Source organism: Cornus florida, unplaced genomic scaffold (assembly GCF_030987335.1).
Source record: "Cornus florida cultivar Cherokee Brave unplaced genomic scaffold, ASM3098733v1 CherokeeBrave_3.0.0_Hap2_Chr11, whole genome shotgun sequence".
NCBI lineage: Eukaryota > Viridiplantae > Streptophyta > Magnoliopsida > Cornales > Cornaceae > Cornus > Cornus florida.
In genome coordinates this window covers 25,773,662-25,790,905 of record NW_026775581.1, presented here as the reverse complement: position 1 = coordinate 25,790,905, position 17,244 = coordinate 25,773,662, and the positions used below count along the sequence as shown (strand labels likewise).

General features: G+C 34.9%; 2 protein-coding genes across 2 annotated transcripts; both read left to right on the top strand.

Moving 5' to 3' along the window:
• Positions 1-3,659: 3,659 nt before the first annotated feature.
• LOC132280902 (secreted RxLR effector protein 161-like) lies at positions 3,660-4,010 on the top strand. The gene has a single exon (XM_059782658.1). The coding sequence runs from the start codon at positions 3,660-3,662 to the stop codon at positions 4,008-4,010; it is 351 nt and encodes a 116-aa protein (XP_059638641.1).
• Positions 4,011-7,935: 3,925 nt separating this feature from the next.
• Positions 7,936-16,688, top strand: LOC132287103 (protein ROLLING AND ERECT LEAF 2-like). The gene is made up of 4 exons (XM_059789606.1): positions 7,936-9,212; positions 9,740-9,915; positions 13,022-13,245; positions 15,696-16,688. The coding sequence occupies exons 1-4, from the start codon at positions 8,225-8,227 to the stop codon at positions 16,477-16,479; spliced, it is 2,172 nt and encodes a 723-aa protein (XP_059645589.1). The 5' UTR covers positions 7,936-8,224; the 3' UTR covers positions 16,480-16,688.
• Positions 16,689-17,244: the final 556 nt, after the last annotated feature.

The window sequence follows — 17,244 nt, the reverse complement described above, 5'->3', positions numbered from 1 at the left end:
TTCCTCAAAGGGAATTAATTTTCGAGTGATTAAATAAACATTAAGGGGTTGTATGTAATTTTTAATTGGGTAGATATAGGATATCCAAAGGTAACTTGTTATTTAATTAATTAGTGCATCACCAATGAAGCTATATATAAATAAATACATCTAAGCATCATATTTTTTAGTATTTTGTGGTTACTACCCAAAGGGGTACCATAGTTATACAATGTATTTATTTATTTATTTTTATATGTGTTGTTATCCCAAAGTATTAATGTTATGAGCATTTACCTTATTATGATTATTTTATTGCAGTATTTCTTCCTGTTTCAGTGAATTCGCGTGCTTCATCTGTTCCAATTCTCAATGTGACGAACTTCTCAGAATGATATGAGCAAGTTCGGTTCAACTTAGGTGTGCTAGATCTTGATTTAACATTTCAAATTGAGAAACCTACTGCTATTACTGGTGAAAGCAGTGAGGAAGAAAAGTCTCTCCATAAAGTTTGGGTGAAATCGAACAAATTGAATATTATGTTTATGCGAATGACTATTGCAAACAATATCAAAACAACTCTTCCCCAAACTGATAGTGCTAAGGAATATTTGAAAAATATTGAAGAACGTTTCCGTACTGCAGATAAGTCTCTTGCAGGGAAATTAATGACTAACCTCACTACTATGCGTTTTGATGGTACTCGTAGTATGCATGAGCATGTTCTTGACATGACCAATCTTGTTGCGAAATTGAAAACTTTAGGGATGAATGTGAATGAGACTTTTCTCGTTCAATTTATTCTCAATTCCTTACCTACTCAGTATGGCCATTTCAAATTCACTATAACACTATTAAGGACAAGTGGAATGTGAATGAATTGGCCAGTATGTTAGTTCAAGAGGAAGGAAGGCTTAAGCAACAAGATAATCATAATGTTCATCTCCTGACTCAAGAAGCTAGAAAGAAATTTGGGAAAAGGCCTGGAAAAGGCATTAAGCGAGCAACACCCCAAATAAAGAATTCTGATCAAGCTACTCAAAAGAAGGAACGCAAGAATAATAAGTGTCATTTTTGTAACAAATCTGGACACTTTCAGAAAGATTGCATGAAACGTAAAGAATGGTTCGAAAAGAAGGGTAAGCCTTTGGCTTTTGTATGTTTTGAATCAAACTTAATTGAAATTCCTTCTAATATTTGGTGGGTTGATTCAGGCTCTAATGTTCATATTTCCAAAACGATGCAGGGATTCCTTTTAACCCAAACCACAAATCCAAATGATGATTTCTTGTTCACAGGGAATAGGGAGAAAATTCCAGTTGAAGCCATTGGGACATTTCATTTAGTTTTAGATAGTGGATTTTATTTAGATTTGTTTAAAACTCTTTATGTTCCTTCAATTTCCCGTAATTTGATTTCTTTGTCCAAACTTGATGTTGATGGTTTTTCATTTAAATTTGGTAATGGATGTTTCAGTTTGTTCAAAAAATCCCAATTTGTTGGTTTTGGTATTCTTGTTGATGGTTTATACAAGATAAAGCTTGATGATTTATTTTCTGAAATATTTTTGACCTTGCATCATAATGTTGGAACCAAACATAGCTCAATTAATGAAAATTCATCTTTCTTGTGGCATAAAAGATTGGGTCATATATCCAGTGAAAGGTTAAAAAGATTAGTAAAAGATGGAATTCTTTGAAATCTAGATTTTACTGATTTAATTGTGTGTGTGGATTGTATTAAAGGTAAACAAACCAAACACACAAAGAAAGGAGTCACAAGAAGTATAGAGCTTCTTGAATTATTCATACAGACATTTGTGGACCTTTTGATGTTCCATCTTTTAGTGAAGAAAAATATTTTATCACCTTTATAGATGATTTTTCACGTTATGTATATATCTATTTGTTGCATGAAAAATCTCAAGCAGTGAATACTCTTGAAGTATATATAAATGAGGTTGAAAGGCAACTAGATAAAAGAGTGAAAATAGTAAGATTAGATAGAGGTGGTGAATATTATGGAAAGTATGATGAAACGGGTCAATGCCCTGAATCGTTTGCTAAATTCCTTGAAAAGCGTGGCATTTGTGCTCAATACACTATGCCAGGTACACCACAGTAGAATGGTGTAGCTGAAAGACGTAATCGTACTCTTATGGAAATGGTTAGGAGTATGTTAAGTAATTCCTCGTTACCCATATCATTGTGGATGTATGCTCTTAGAACTGCTATGTATATATTAAACAGGGTTCCTAGTAAGGCAGTTTCAAAAACTCCATTTAAACTGTGGACAGGAAGGAAACCTAGTTTAAGGCACCTGTATGTTTGGGGTTGCCCAGCGGAAGCTAGGATTTATAATCCACATGAAAAAAATTAGATTTTAGAATAGTTAGTGGGTACTTTATTGGTTACCTAGAAAAATCCAAAGGGTATAGGTTTTACTGTCCTACACATACTACAAGAATTGTTAAAACCGGTAATGCCAAATTCATTGAGAATGGTGAAATTAGTGGGAGTGATAAAAATGAGAATGTGATCATTCAAGAAGTTATGGTAAAAATCCCTTTACCCACAACTTCTAAAGAAATAATTGTTTCTCCAGTTGTTGAACTGCATAACAACGAAGAACAATTAAATGATCAACAATTCCATTATGAAAATATCACCACTGAAGATATAGAAGAACCACAAGGAATAACATTAAAACGGTCTCAAAGAGAAAAGAGACCTGCTATTCCGGATGATTACGTGGTATATCTACATGAATCTGATTTTGATATAGGGATATGTAAGGATCCGGTTACATATTCACAAGCCATTAATAGTAATAATTCTACTAATTGGATTAATGCTATGAATGAGGAGTTGAAGTCAATTGAACAAAATAAAGTTTGGGAACTCGTTGAATTGCCTGAAGGATTTAAACAAGTCGGGTGTAAATGGGTCAAAAAGACCAAACGCGACTCTAATGGCAATATTGAACGATATAAAGTCAAACTTGTAGCCAAGGGCTTCACTCAGATAGGAGGCATTGATTATAAAGAAACCTTCTCTCTTGTATCTAAGAAGGATTCCTTTAGAATTATCATGGCGTTTGTAGCTCATTATGATTTAGAATTGTATCAAATGAATGTGAAAACGGCTTTCCTGAATGGGAATTTAGAGGAAGAAGTCTATATGGATCAACCTGAAGGCTTCAGATTAGAGGGTAAATAACGCATGGTTTGTAAACTTAAGAAGTCAATATATGGACTTAAACAAGCTTCCCGACAATGGTATATTAAGTTTAATGATACTATTACTTCTTTTGGTTTTAATGAAAATACTGTTGATCGGTGTATATACCAGAAGGTTAGTGGGAGTAAGTTTATATTTCTGATTCTATATGTTGATGATATTTTGCTTGCTAGTAGTGATCTTGGTTTATTGCATGAAGCTAAAAATTATCTCTCTAAGAATTTTGAGATGAAAGATATGGGTGAGACATCCTACGTGATAGGAATAGAAATATTCCGTAATAGGTCATAGGGATTGTTAGGATTGTCTCAGAAAACATATATTGAGAGAATTCTAGAGAGATTTGATATGGAACATTGTTCAGCTAGTATTGTTTCAATATAGAAAGGGGATAAATTTAGTTTAATGTAATGCCCAAAGAATGAATTAGAACATAAAGAAATGCAAAATATTCCTTATGCATCTATTGTGGGAAGTTTGATATATGCACAGGTTTACATTCATCCAGATATTAGTTTTGCAGTTGGAATGCTAGGCAGATACAAAAGCAATCCAGGAATGCATCACTGGAAAGCTGCAAAGAAAGTTATGAGATACTTACAAGGAACAAAGAATTATATGCTCACATTTAGAAGGATTGGAGAGTTAGAGGTTATTGGTTACTTAGACTCAGATTTTGCTGGATGTGTGGATAGTAGAAGATCCACTTTTGGTTATTTGTTTCTTTTAGCTGGAGGGGTAATATCATGGAAAAGCGCAAAACAGTCTATTATTGCTTCATCAACTATGTAGGCTGAATTTTTAGCATGCTTTGAGGCTACAAATCATGGTTTATGGTTGCGGAACTTTATTTAGGGATTTGGTGTTATGGATTCAATTTCCAGATCGCTGAAAATTTATTGTGATAACACCGCAGCTGTCTTCTTTACTAAAAACGATAAGTATTCCAATGGCGTTAAGCATATGGAGCTGAAATATCTTACCGTTAAAGAAGAAGTTCAGAAACAACGAGTGTCTTTTGAAAATATAAGCACACAACTTATGGTTGTAGATTTATTAACAAAAGGATTACCACCCAAGACATTCATAGGGCATGTTGAAAGAATGGGTCTTGAATGTAATCAAAGTTAAGTATTATTTTTGTTATGGATTGCTTAACAATGCTTATATATATTTGACATTTTGAGCTCATTAAAATGTGTTTCTGATATTTCCTTTTAATTTATGTATGTACATTTAAATGACGAAAAAATGACGAAAACAGGAATAGTTTTAGAAAAGACATTATTGTTAGACCTTTATTGATGCTTCTCACTTATAGACTATGTTAAATGGGTTACTAGTGTTGTGGTACATGGAAGGGACCGTGTCATTTAGTGACATACAACCGCCACGACTCACATTGGTAGTTTGTTTACCATGATATTTATGATAACCATATTAATATCTTAATTTGATTTATGGTGCACACTAATGATTATTTTACTAAACTACTACAGAAGTTATCATATGTGCCAAGTGGGAGAATGTAAGATTATTTATTTAATTGTAACCCACATGATTTGGACATGTGACATGTTACTTGGTGGCTAAGTAAATAAATATCAATTAATTATTCTTAGTCAATTTATAATTACTTTTTGGGTAATTACTTATGGAAAAGTGTTTTCCTTCTAATTCCTTACTTTGATGGAAAGTAAAATTGTAATACTAAAAGGAAAACTGATCCTCTCTCTACCTTTATATAAAAGTGCATATGCTCTATCAATTATGTATGATTATTGAGACAACACGTAAAAGGTTATTATGTGCAAAAGGCAAAGAGAGAGAAACCAGTTTCTACCTTTGCCTGTTGATCAGAGTTGTAGATTAGATCGTGGTTAAATGATCTGGATATTGGATTTAATCTCAACAAGATTTGATATTATGAATCGAGATATGTATATCTAACTATATTTATTTATGCTTTATAAGAATGTAAAATTAATTGAAATTTTAAGGTTTAGAATTTTATGATAATTTATGATTAAAGTCCAACACAAATTTAATTAGAGTTTACATCATGTACACATGCATATATAATATACACGTATGCAAGGGATTTTCCAAAGGAAGGTAATAATAAGTTAAATGTTCTCCTTGAATACTAAAAATTATAAAACATTGACCTGATTTCACCAACACCGGTCTCAGTTTCATTGTAATATTTTGGTAAAAATATTAACAACAACCCTTGATATTAAAGTTGACAAAGACATTTTCAACGACCACCTGCCACATCTAACACATGCAGAGTTGATCAATTTACCATTTAACTTATTAGTTTATCATTTTAAATTTATAATTCAATTAATTAGACCAATTTACTACTCACTAAGCATTTGATGCAAAAAGGCATAGTACAACCAAGCCGCTAGTTTTGCACCAAAAATTATAGCAGTCGAAAATGCATTTGCTACATATATACTTGTCAAACACAACTTCTTAACTCAAAAAAAAAAAGAAAAAGAAAAAAAAGCAATACAGAAAGGGCAGACGCTTTGTATCATTTCAGCCAACCGAAGCTTTGCACCCAAAATTAAAAAAATAGTAAGTATTTTAGTTGTTAAATTTATTTATTTATATTTATTTTTCAAAGATTGGTAAGTATCTCAGTTATTAAAAAAGATACAAAATCTTGAGCATTTTTGATACATGACACTTACTTTTCACAATTAAAGTGTTTAAGTATGTCTATTGTTGATTTTATAATAAAGCTCTTTAATGGAGTGCTACTATATAATTTATAAGAGTATACAGGGTTTTATAAAAGAAGGGTTTAATGGAGGTATAATATTGTTTTAAAATTTAATTTTTTTAATTTCATTCATGAGTGAAGTCACCAAACATGTTTTAGTAAATTTTGAAAATAAAAACACTTTTAAGTGTTTTAATAATAATCCCAAATAGGATCTAACAACTTAGTGATTCTTGGAATCATTCTTTGTAAATTTTGGAATCATTCTTCCTAAAATTTGTTAATGCATTTGTGTACTAAAAAAAAATGGTAATTATTTCAATGAGATGAAATGAAGCGGTGGGATTGACGCCAAGGCGGAGCCATAAATTAAATTCAGGGAGACAGTGTAAAAAAAATAAATTCAAATAATCTCTACAATAAATATAGATTCTATAAATCAAGAAACAAAAAAGAAAAATTACATAAAATAATATGTTAATCAGTGAGTAATTTAAGAAAGATAAATAGTTAACAAAAAATTTAAAAGAAAAGAAAAATGAGAGAATTTTGAGAGGGAAAAATATTGGAGTTCGTTTCAAAAAGAAAAATTTGACTTTTTTTTTTTAAAGGAAATTAAACGAATTTAAAGAGTAAAAAAAAAAAAAAATTAGAAATACAAAATTTAAGAGATAACTTTAGAAAATAAAAAATTTAGGGGGGGCATTCTATGAATTTTCATAAACAATGTAGTCTTGACACGGTGTCAAAGTTAAGAATGCTATAGTTAGTAGTGGAGTAGTGTAACAGTCGGTGCTTCTCGGTTCAATTCAAAAATTTAAGCTATTGGATAGAATTAATACACAACCCATATATACTCATTTTTCTTCTCATTCGAATCTAACATCATCCCCCACTTAAACTCGCACCAACCTTATTACGGTTGAGCCACCTTGTCTTTTTAGGGAAAAGGGCTCGGATATTTCCGAGCCAGACGCTTGACGTGACATCAAACCAAATATTATGTCCAGTGCTTTGCAATTCAACTTAAAAGCTTAACCTATTGGTAGAAGTACCAACCCATGTACACCCATTTTTCCACCCCCATCCTAGGGGTGAGCAAATAGTCCATCAATCCGGTCCGAACCAATCCGATCCGTGTGGTTTGGTTCGGTTTTCAGATTTCATGGTTCGTTGATGGTTTAGTAAAATAGAAATCCGCTATTCGCGGTTTGGTTAACGGATTGAGTCCTAAAAAATCAATCCGAACCGTTGCCTAAATAATATATTAATATATTATATATATATAACTACATATATACAATATTGAATATACTTACTGTATTTCTATTTTTTTATTCATTATTCTACTTAGATAATTTATATTGCCTATTATTATGTATATAATTTACAAATCTATTGCTGTTATTTGGTATATGATTTACAAATTTTATTGCTATTATTGTTAGTATATTACCTGGTATATGATTTACAAGTCTATTTTATTTTTCTAGTTTTAATTACTAGTTTTTAATTACTAGTTTGAGATTTGAATGGGCCAAAGTCTAATTTTATTCGGCTATTTGAAAAGCTCAATCCGCCCAAACCGATCCGATCTGATCCGTTATTTCACGGATCGATTTGGTTCGGATTGAAGGTCCCCACGGATCGGTTCGATTTCAAATTTTTTCAATCCGTGAAAATCGATTCGGATTAAACTTTACCTCAAACCAATCCGATCCGTGATCACCCTACCCCATCCAGATCCCACTCGGGACACCTTTGACAATTAGTTACTAAAATAAGTTACCTTGAAATTCTCAGTTAAAGTAAAATCCCAAAGCATGAATGGCCCCTTCCTGAAATATTTAGTTTCAGTTGTTCTCCTCTCTCGCATTTACAATAAAACGAGGTCGTTTCATAACCTCCAAAATGTAAAACGGTGACGTAGATTCTGGTCATTATTGACAATTCCTTGTAGCTTAGCTATGGCTTTCGTCATTCTATTCGACCTCTGCTTCCTTTTCTCCTCTAACATGTTCATTCAGCACTGCAGAACTTTATCCTAGAACTGATCAAAAATCTCTCTCTATCTCTCTCAGACACACATACTCACGTACATCTGCAGTGCTGAGCTTTATACCAGAAGGTACAGAAGTGATCAGAATCTGTAAATTCTCTCCCTCTCTACTTTCTCTCTCTAGATGTGCAGAAAATTCATCTAGAACGGATGCAATTTTGAAGAAGTACCCAAAAACCCACCATAATTACGAGCGACAATTGAGCTCTGATGGGTTGCACGCAATCGAAGATCGAGAACGAAGAAACGGTGACCAGATGCAAGGACCGGAAGCGATTCATGAAGGATGCTGTGTCGGCTCGCAACGCCTTCGCGGCGGCGCACTCCGGCTACACCATGGCTCTCAAGAACACCGGCGCCGCTCTCTCTGACTACGCCCACGGTGAGGTCCAACCCTCCCAATTCCCCGCCTCCGCCACCGGTTCCCCTCTCCCGGGCTCCGTTGTACCACACACCTACGATACCCTCCCTCCGCCTCCCCCGCCCCTGAACTTCTCCTCTCCTCTCCAACGCGCCGCCACCATGCCCGAATTCGTCATCCCCGAACCCGATCTCAAGCATTCGGATCCAATAATAGAAGTAGACAATGAAGACGAGGTCGAAAATGAAAGTCACAACTTGAGACATAGAACTACTCGTAGTAGTGGTGGTGGGGGTAGGAGTGGAATTTCAAGCAGAGATGTGGAGGATGAGGGTTTGCCTGCGCCACCATCGCCACCGCGGACGCCACTGCAGAGTGATGATAGAACGCCGCTTCCACCTCCACCGCCGGACTCGACGTGGGATTTTTTCTTCCCTCCCGTGGAGAACATGCCGGGGTCTACTTTAGAGGAGGTTGAGGAGAGTAGAGTTGAGAGGGAGGAGCCTGCGCGGAAGGTGTTCGAGGAAAGGGCTAAGAGAGTTGAGGATGATGGTGGTGATGGTGGCGGGAGAACGAGTGGAAAGGCAGAGGCTGAGGCCGTCAAGGCTGAGCTGCCACCGCAACCGTCCCAGTCTGGGAAGCTCGTGAAGAAAGTGAAGCATGTGGCTCCAGCAGAAGGTAAGAGACCGGGGAAAGGTACATCAAATGTCAACTTAGTGCAGATTTTTGGCGAACTCGATGATTGTTTCCTAAAGGCATCTGAGAGTGCTCATGAGGTTTCAAAGATGCTCGAGGCCAATCGGTTGCACTATCACTCAAATTTTGCAGACAACCGAGGTATTACAGCTTTATCTGTCCATGTAATTGATGTTATTGTATTTGAGAATCTCAAAGATCCACATATGGTAACATCGTTAATGTCATAAGTGGTTCTTTTCAATGCCTCTAATATTTTCTAATAAATGAATTTTGATATTATACTCTTTAAGATATATATTTTTAATCCTTAGTGGTAGTATCCATGAAAAATCTGAAGGATTCAAATTGGGTGTAATATTGGTTATTAAATGAGTTCCTTCATTGAAAATTTAGTAAACAAAATCCAACATTGACAGCAATCAGTGTTTACACACATCCTTTTAATTTGTTGAAGCATACTGTGGACAGTGTTCACTCTATAGTCAAGAAAAATGGCTATATAGCAATGTATTGGTGAAATTCTTTGAGAATACCATGGAGAAAACATTGTCTATGGAGGAGATGCCACTTGGGCTAAGCCCATAACATTGTTATAGTAACTATTAATTAGACAGCCACTGGTTTTCTCTGTTGACATTTAAGTTAGTTTACCTTTTACTTTGTAGGACATATTGATCATTCTGCCAGAGTCATGCGGGTGATCACATGGAATAGGTCCTTCAGAGGTTTTTCTAATGCCGAAGATGGAAAGGATGACTTTGACTCAGAAGAGCAAGAAACTCATGCAACAGTTTTGGATAAGATGCTAGCATGGGAGAAGAAGCTTTATGATGAAGTGAAGGTGCTCAGATTTATCTCTCTTTGAAACTTTTATTCCCTATGCATCGTCTAAGTTCTCAAAGTGGTGTATGATATTTGTACTTTATTCTGAAATATTTAGACAGCAGCTTATGTTTGGCTTTAAATTGTACCTTTGAGCTTTTGTCATTTCGTTCTTCTACTTTTCTATCATTTTGGAGTAGAACTAGTAGATTTTACAGGCACTTGCATGTGGATATATATAATCTGGTAAGATTGTTAGGGCACAGTATAAAACTTTTGCTAGGATTGCTAGCTTTAGGAGCATTTAGTAGTAATTATCTTTTCAACTTCCCCGAAACAAAAATAGTAACCACACAATAACAATACTAAAAACAGCACATTGTGATTGTTTTCTTTTTCATAAATACAGTTAATTTGATTATTGTCCAATTAGATGCAAGTTTCATCCAATGCAATTGCAATAATACTTACTGTGCAATATTTGATGGCATCTTTGGGTATCAGTGAAAGTATCCACATAACATTAACATATTTGGAGCACAATAGCTTTTGTGAACCTAGCAACTCGGGAATTTTCTTTGAAGATAGCCCAATTGAATGGGATGCACCATTTACGGTTGGCCTGAGATTAGAAAATAGAGCCAAATGCTGCGTACCTTTGTAGGTGGATTGCAACAATTAATAGAATGTATTGACTTTCTATTACACATCCATTTGGTTTGCCAATAGAGAGGAGAAGGACAATTGAAGAAGAGACAATAAATGGAAGAGAAGAAATTAGTGTGTTGGACTGATTATAACTTGGGAGTCATTTATTGAGCAGATGCCAGAGTTCAAACCCCATTGTCTATCCAAAGAATGGAAAGAGAAAGTTCTATTCTTTTTCTACCTTTGTTTGGCGGGGATGGGAGAGAGAATATAGGAATCTTTTGTGAATTGTGAGGTGCTTGTACCTTTTGCTAATATTTTGTGCCTTAATCTGTTTTAATTCTCTTCTCGAACTTCTGTATTCTTTTTCCTCTTCTCCTATGCAAATGAAGCATAGGAAAGGGAGGAATTTTAAAAAATTTCCATTCCCTTGCTCTTCTACCAAATACACTATTACATTATATTTTTTTTTTTTAATTTTTTAATTTTTATTTTATTATTATTATTTTAAAAAAAATTCTATTTAAGCATTTCAGTGCCGTTTCTTTACAGTTCTCATCAGAACAATGATATTTTTTTTATGCGTTCATGCTTTAACTTAAATTTGTGAGTCACAATTAGTTCTCCTCTGCTAATGTTGTTCTTTGTTCTTCTCCGTGCATCTCTCCATGGATTTGTCACATGTTGTGTTGACATTGAATTTCTAGTCTAGTGCTTTTAGATATTATCTGCAATTGCACTGTTCATGGCCCTGTTGTTGGTGCACCACATGTATGATGTTACAAACAGCACCCTAACAGTACAGTTATAAATATAATTTCTCATGTTATTTCATTAGAGGACCACCTTTCAGAGTTAAAGATTTTGGATGGTTTCTTTTAGCAATCTGGGTCAGCTCTTCGGATCCTGGGTTCTGTTTTCCTGCTTTAGAGGACCACCTTTCAGAGTTTTAGATTTTGGATGCTTTGTTTGAGCAATCTGGGTCAGCTCTTTGGGTCCTGGGTTATGCTTTCCTGCTTTAGAGGACCACCTTTCAGAGTTATAGATTTTGGATGCTTTCTTTGAGCAATCTTGGTCAGCTCTTTGGGTCCTGGGTTCTGTTTTCCTGCTTTAAGCCGCAGCTTTTGGTAGTGGTTCCACAACATGGCTTCTTAGGTCTTCCATGCATATAACCAATTGGATAAGTTTCTTTTTCTTTGATTAAATAATTGATTTCTTAACTTCTTTGTTTCTAATTATCTTAAAATTAAACACGTCCTCAATATCTCTTTTCTTGCACATGATCACCATCTTGGTCAATTATATATATATGTGTGTGTGTGTGCGTGTTTGTGTGTGTATTATCCCAATGCTTCTGTTTTTAATTATCGTTTCTAAAGTTGTTTTATTTACCATCTTCTGTTAAAAAAAAAAAAAAAAAATGGAAAAGAAGAAAAAAGAAAAGAACCACTGAAACCTGGTCAATGTCTTTTGTATTCCACAACTCTGATGTACCCTCACAAAGCATTTGGATTCGGGGGTGAGGGAAGGAAAGAAGATAAAATTAGTTATCAAAGAGAGAAAAAGAAAGGAGATGATAGTGTTGAACTCTCCTTGTGTTTGGATAACAAAGGAGAAAGAAATGAAAGGAGTAGTAACTTTTCATTGTGCTAGGAAAAGATAATGGAGAGAAAATAAAGAAAAATATCGTTTATTTTATGAGTGGTAAGAGCAGAACATGAATTCACTTGGTATAAAGAATAGGGACAAAATGCTAATCAAGAACTCTCTTTTTTACCTCCATTACCTCCCATATTTGGGAGGATAGAGAAAACACTGTTTAATGGGTTAAGCCATTATTCCTTCTCTCTCCCTTTCCTTTTCTTTCCCTCATATTGAAAATTTTCTTTCCTTTTCCTCCTCATTTTTAAACGAAACACGATTTAAGCTATCCATCCTTTTCATTCCTTCCCTTCAATTTCCTTCTATCGAAATGCAGTGTAGCAAATAAGCATTCTCGTTTTTTATTTTATTTTATAAATACAACCGTCATCATTAACTCTCTCCTTGCATGGGACATGTACTTTTTATTGACGCTAATAAACACAGAATTTCTACACAATTTCTTTACTATTGGTGCATTCTAGAATGACCTTGCTCATTTGAAAACCTCTGGATTATAAAGCATTTCTGCCACTTTTCCTGTTTTGCATATCTTATTAATCAGCAAAGATCATCCTTGAGTAACACATACCACAGAGATTCTTTTTTCATGTTACCAACTTATTAGCGTAATGGCACAAGAGGTGTACTGAAGGCTTCATGGTTTAACCAACTGTAACAAGAAATTTATTTTGTTTCTCTACCCCTTTTCTTATACTTATTGTGTAATTTTTAGATTTTCCTAGTTCCTGCATAAATGCGCACGTATTGTGTCATAACAGTGTAAGCCTTGTTATTGTCAGCTGAACTTTTTTTGTGCTGCCTGTGCTTAACAGGCAGGTGAGCAGATGAAGCTGGAGTATCAGAGAAAGGTTGCTTCACTGAATAAGATAAAGAAACGTGGCACCAATACTGAAGCTTTAGAGAAAACAAAAGCAACAGTGAGTCATCTGCATACACGATATATTGTTGACATGCAGTCTATGGATTCAACTGTTTCAGAAATAAATCGATTACGTGATGAGCAATTGTACCCTAAACTTGTTGCACTTGTTGACGGGTAAGTTGGCTGTACTGCTTTCTGCCTTCCTTTTTCCTCCTGAAGATACTTTTTGATGAATTGTTCATTTTTTATCCCCCTATGATAAGATCTTACTTATTTAAATTCTGCTCTCTCTCTCTCTCTCTCTCTCTACATATATATATATATATATATATATATATATCTCTCTTAGGAGGCCCCATTTTCCTTGAGTACGTTGATAATATGTATCTTGCTCTTCTGTTAGACTTTGTTCCTGTCAAAGTAGATTTAACAGAGCTTTTCAAGAAGGTGCAAGCTTTAGGCTCAAACATTTAAGCTTTGGCATGTTAAGCAAGTGAAATTCAAATAGAAGTTCTAGATTGAGATCTCTAGTGTTGCATCAGAATTTAGAATTAGAATTAGACATTTACTTCATTTGATTCAGAAGTTTTTTCAGTTTTTTAACTATGGACAAGTTGATGCACAATTATTGAAATTGCAATATCCTGTTGCTTTTTGCCCTCAATTATGACTTGTTAGTGGCTTCTTTTGAAATGTTATTAACTTCTAGCAATTGTGAACTTGACCATCACAGGCTTGTCATTATTCTCACATGAATTTTTTGCTTACACGTGCCAAGTGTTAAATGGTCTGTCTTTTATTACTTGCACATTTTTCCTTATTCCAGTTCACTGACAGTTGTAACTATTGGTTTAAGGCACTTGTGTTTGTGTTCATCGGTTGGCTATTGCTTTCACACGATCTTATAAGATGGATCAAAGTTGTTGAATCACTCATAGGGATATCAAATTGACCTTCGCCAGTCCCTTTATTGGGACTGGTTCCAATGTATTCTAATCAGGTTATGGGAATGATAGGCAAAAACCCTGCCCTGAATACGTCCTGTTTAGTTATTTATGATTATAGATGTAAATTATTTCATTATTCTTTTTTAACTTCTATTATTGAAAAATTCTATCTTGAATTTGTTTACATATTTAGTTGTTTGCCGGTTGTCCCGAACCCATCCCAAAACCAAAGCGTGACGGGGCAGTAGGTTTGGTAATTTATTTTTCTTTATGGGACGGGTTTGGGATAGGGGTGGTCCATCACATACACCCCCACCTGCATCCCTTATCACTCATTGACTAGGGGAGAACAGAGTCGACTTAATCAGTGTATCAGATTGTGTTAACATTATGCAAAGATATGTCACCAATAAGCTTTTAAAAAAAAATAGTTAAAAAGTTGTGAAATATTTGAATTAAAAAAAGAAAAGAAAGTAACACAATCCGCAAAGATATGTCACTGATAAGCTTTAAAAAAAAAGAGTTAAAACGTTGTGAAATATTTGAATTAAAAAAAGAAAAGAAAGTGGGTCTATAATAAAATAAAATGTGCCATCTAAAACGTGTAACATTGTCTAAGTTTAATATAGGTGCTACTGGCGGTAGATTTACTACATAAAATTAGTTAATTTTCGTTTTTATATCTTTATCTTAATTCTAGTTCACATTTTATCAGTAATTTTCGTTTATCTTTTCTATGTTAACGCTTACAATGTATTCCTTCTATCTAGCTAGGGGTTCTTTCATGAATTTTTCAAGAAATTCGAGCCTCCAAGAATAAAACAAAATTAGGGGCTAATTGGAGTTATGATATAGGTAAGAGTCATTGAATGGTTTTGTGATAATATGACCAATAAAAGGGCTTAGCCCAAGTAGTATCTTCGTCTCCTTCCAAATGGAAGGACGAGGATTTGAGTCCTCAATTGGGACACGTGTGCGTATGTGATTTATGGTCATTTACTCCCCCACCCCACCCCACCCTGCCAAAAAGACAAAAAAAAAAAAAAAAAGTAAATAAAAATCTCTGCCTTCTGGGAGTGGGAGCTTCCGGTATACTTAATTGGAGCTGTGTATGTATGGAGTCAAGCCAAGACTTGTCTGATACAAAGATTGAAACGAGTCAAGCCACGACTTTTCCAATACAAAGACTTCTCATTGTTTTTTTCATGAAGCTGTACCATATCAAGAACTTACAATCAGAAGTGGCCAATGCTTTGAACCTATCTTACATTAAGTGCTGTTCCATTCTCATGGAACACAAACAGCCTAGGAAGGCCTACAAAGTAATGGAATCCTTTTAAGGATACTGCAGAGCTTAATCCTTTTGAACCCTTCACCATTTGTGCAGCAAACAGCTTGAAAACCACCTTGATTGGTTCTTTGAGTACATTTTGCAAGAAATCCGAATAAGGTCACCCATAGCTATCAGCAGCAGGTAGTTTTTTAATGTTAACACTCCTAATTGTGAAGTACTATATCATGGAACATAGAACACATCTTGAAATCTCTTTTTTTTTTTTTTGGAGAACGCATCTTCAAATCTTGTACCATCACTTGGTTTACATTTAAATATACATTTTTAAAACAATTACAGATTTTTGCTGGAGTTTTGAAAAATTTGTGTGCTGTGAACTACAGGATGGCTACAATGTGGGAGACAATGCGAGGAGAACATGATACCCAGTCAAAGATTGTGACAGCATTGAGATCTTTGGACATCTCCCAATCCCCTAAAGAAACAAGTGAGCACCACCACGAGCGCACATTACAGCTGTTGCATGTTGTCGAAGCGTGGCATTCACATCTTGCGAAACTCATGACTCATCAGAAAGAGTATATCAAAGCTCTCAACAGTTGGTTGAAACTGAATCTCATCCCAATTGATAACAACTTGAAGGAGAAGGTCTCGTCGCCTCAGAGGCCTCAAAATCCCCCAATTCAGACCCTCTTGCGTACCTGGAATGATTATCTCGAGAAGCTTCCTGATGAGCATGCAAGAACTGCTATACATAATTTTGCAGCTGTCATACATAATATAGTGCAGTTTCAGGAAGATGAAATGAAATTGAAGTATAAATGTGAGGACACCCAGAAGGAGCTTAACCGCAAGAAGCGGCAATATGAAGACTGGTATAATAAATATTTACAGCGGAGAACCCCACCTGATGGGATGGATCCTGACAGGGCACTGGATGATGAAGTAGTTGCAGAAAAGCAGTTACAGGTGGATATAGTGGAGAAAAGGTTGGAAGAGGAGGTAGAAGCCTATAAGAAGCAGTGTGTTCAAGTGAGGGAAAAGTCGTATGCAACTCTAAAAACTCGGTTTCCGGAGCTTTTTCGTGCAATGTCGGATTTCTCTGTTGCTTGTTCAGACATGTACGGGCACTTGAGGTCGGTTTCGCCCCCCCATAATCTCAATTAGAGCTCATAGTGAAATATGGTTTGTGCCCTATACAACTATATATATATATATATATATATATATATATATATATATTTTTTTTTTTTGTCGTTTGTTTCTATCAATTTTTATTGATATGCTTGTTTTATATAAACTTAAAAACATTGTTCTATTGTATTTTTAATACCATCGATTAAAATTATATCATTGAGGATCTTATTATTATGAAACACTGGCGTGTAATGTGCTAAGAACAGCAAATAGATCCAATACAAATTCTTTCAAACAATATGAATTGTATCTAATCCCTATCTAGAGTACAGTGAATAATGAAGCTCATATGGCCCACAAAAATTAGAAACTTTGTGCCCTGTATTATCAATAGGTCTATGACTTTATTGTGCTCACTGGCTTTGGAAATGGCTTCACCTCCTATTTGATATTGCATATATAGTTCCATAATAAAGGGGGTTGCAGTCATGAATCCATTTGAAAATTCACTATGAAATGCCATTTGGAAGGTGAAGGTGCCAAGGAAAATTCAAAATTTCTTATGGCAAAGTTTTCACTACAAGTTACCAGTTATAACTCAAATTTGCCGAGAGGTTTGGTGGAGAATGGAATGTGTAAGCTAATATGGTCAAGTTGGAGTAGAAGCTAATAACTTGAAGTCGTGGACAATTAATTTAAGAGTGATGATACACCTTCCAAATCCCGTGGAATGTATATAATTTATGTGAGTGAAGGTGTGGATCTCATCACATTATGATAGGGTGATGTCATGAG

Excerpts from the sequence above, each read along its gene's own strand:
- LOC132280902 (XM_059782658.1), top strand. The coding sequence starts at position 3,660 with ATGCAAAATATTCCTTATGCATCTATTGTGGGAAGTTTGATATATGCA.
- LOC132287103 (XM_059789606.1), top strand. The coding sequence starts at position 8,225 with ATGGGTTGCACGCAATCGAAGATCGAGAACGAAGAAACGGTGACCAGA. Across the intron at positions 9,213-9,739 it reads AAATTTTGCAGACAACCGAG|GACATATTGATCATTCTGCC; the intron begins GTATTACAGCTT and ends TTTACTTTGTAG. Across the intron at positions 9,916-13,021 it reads AGCTTTATGATGAAGTGAAG|GCAGGTGAGCAGATGAAGCT; the intron begins GTGCTCAGATTT and ends TGTGCTTAACAG.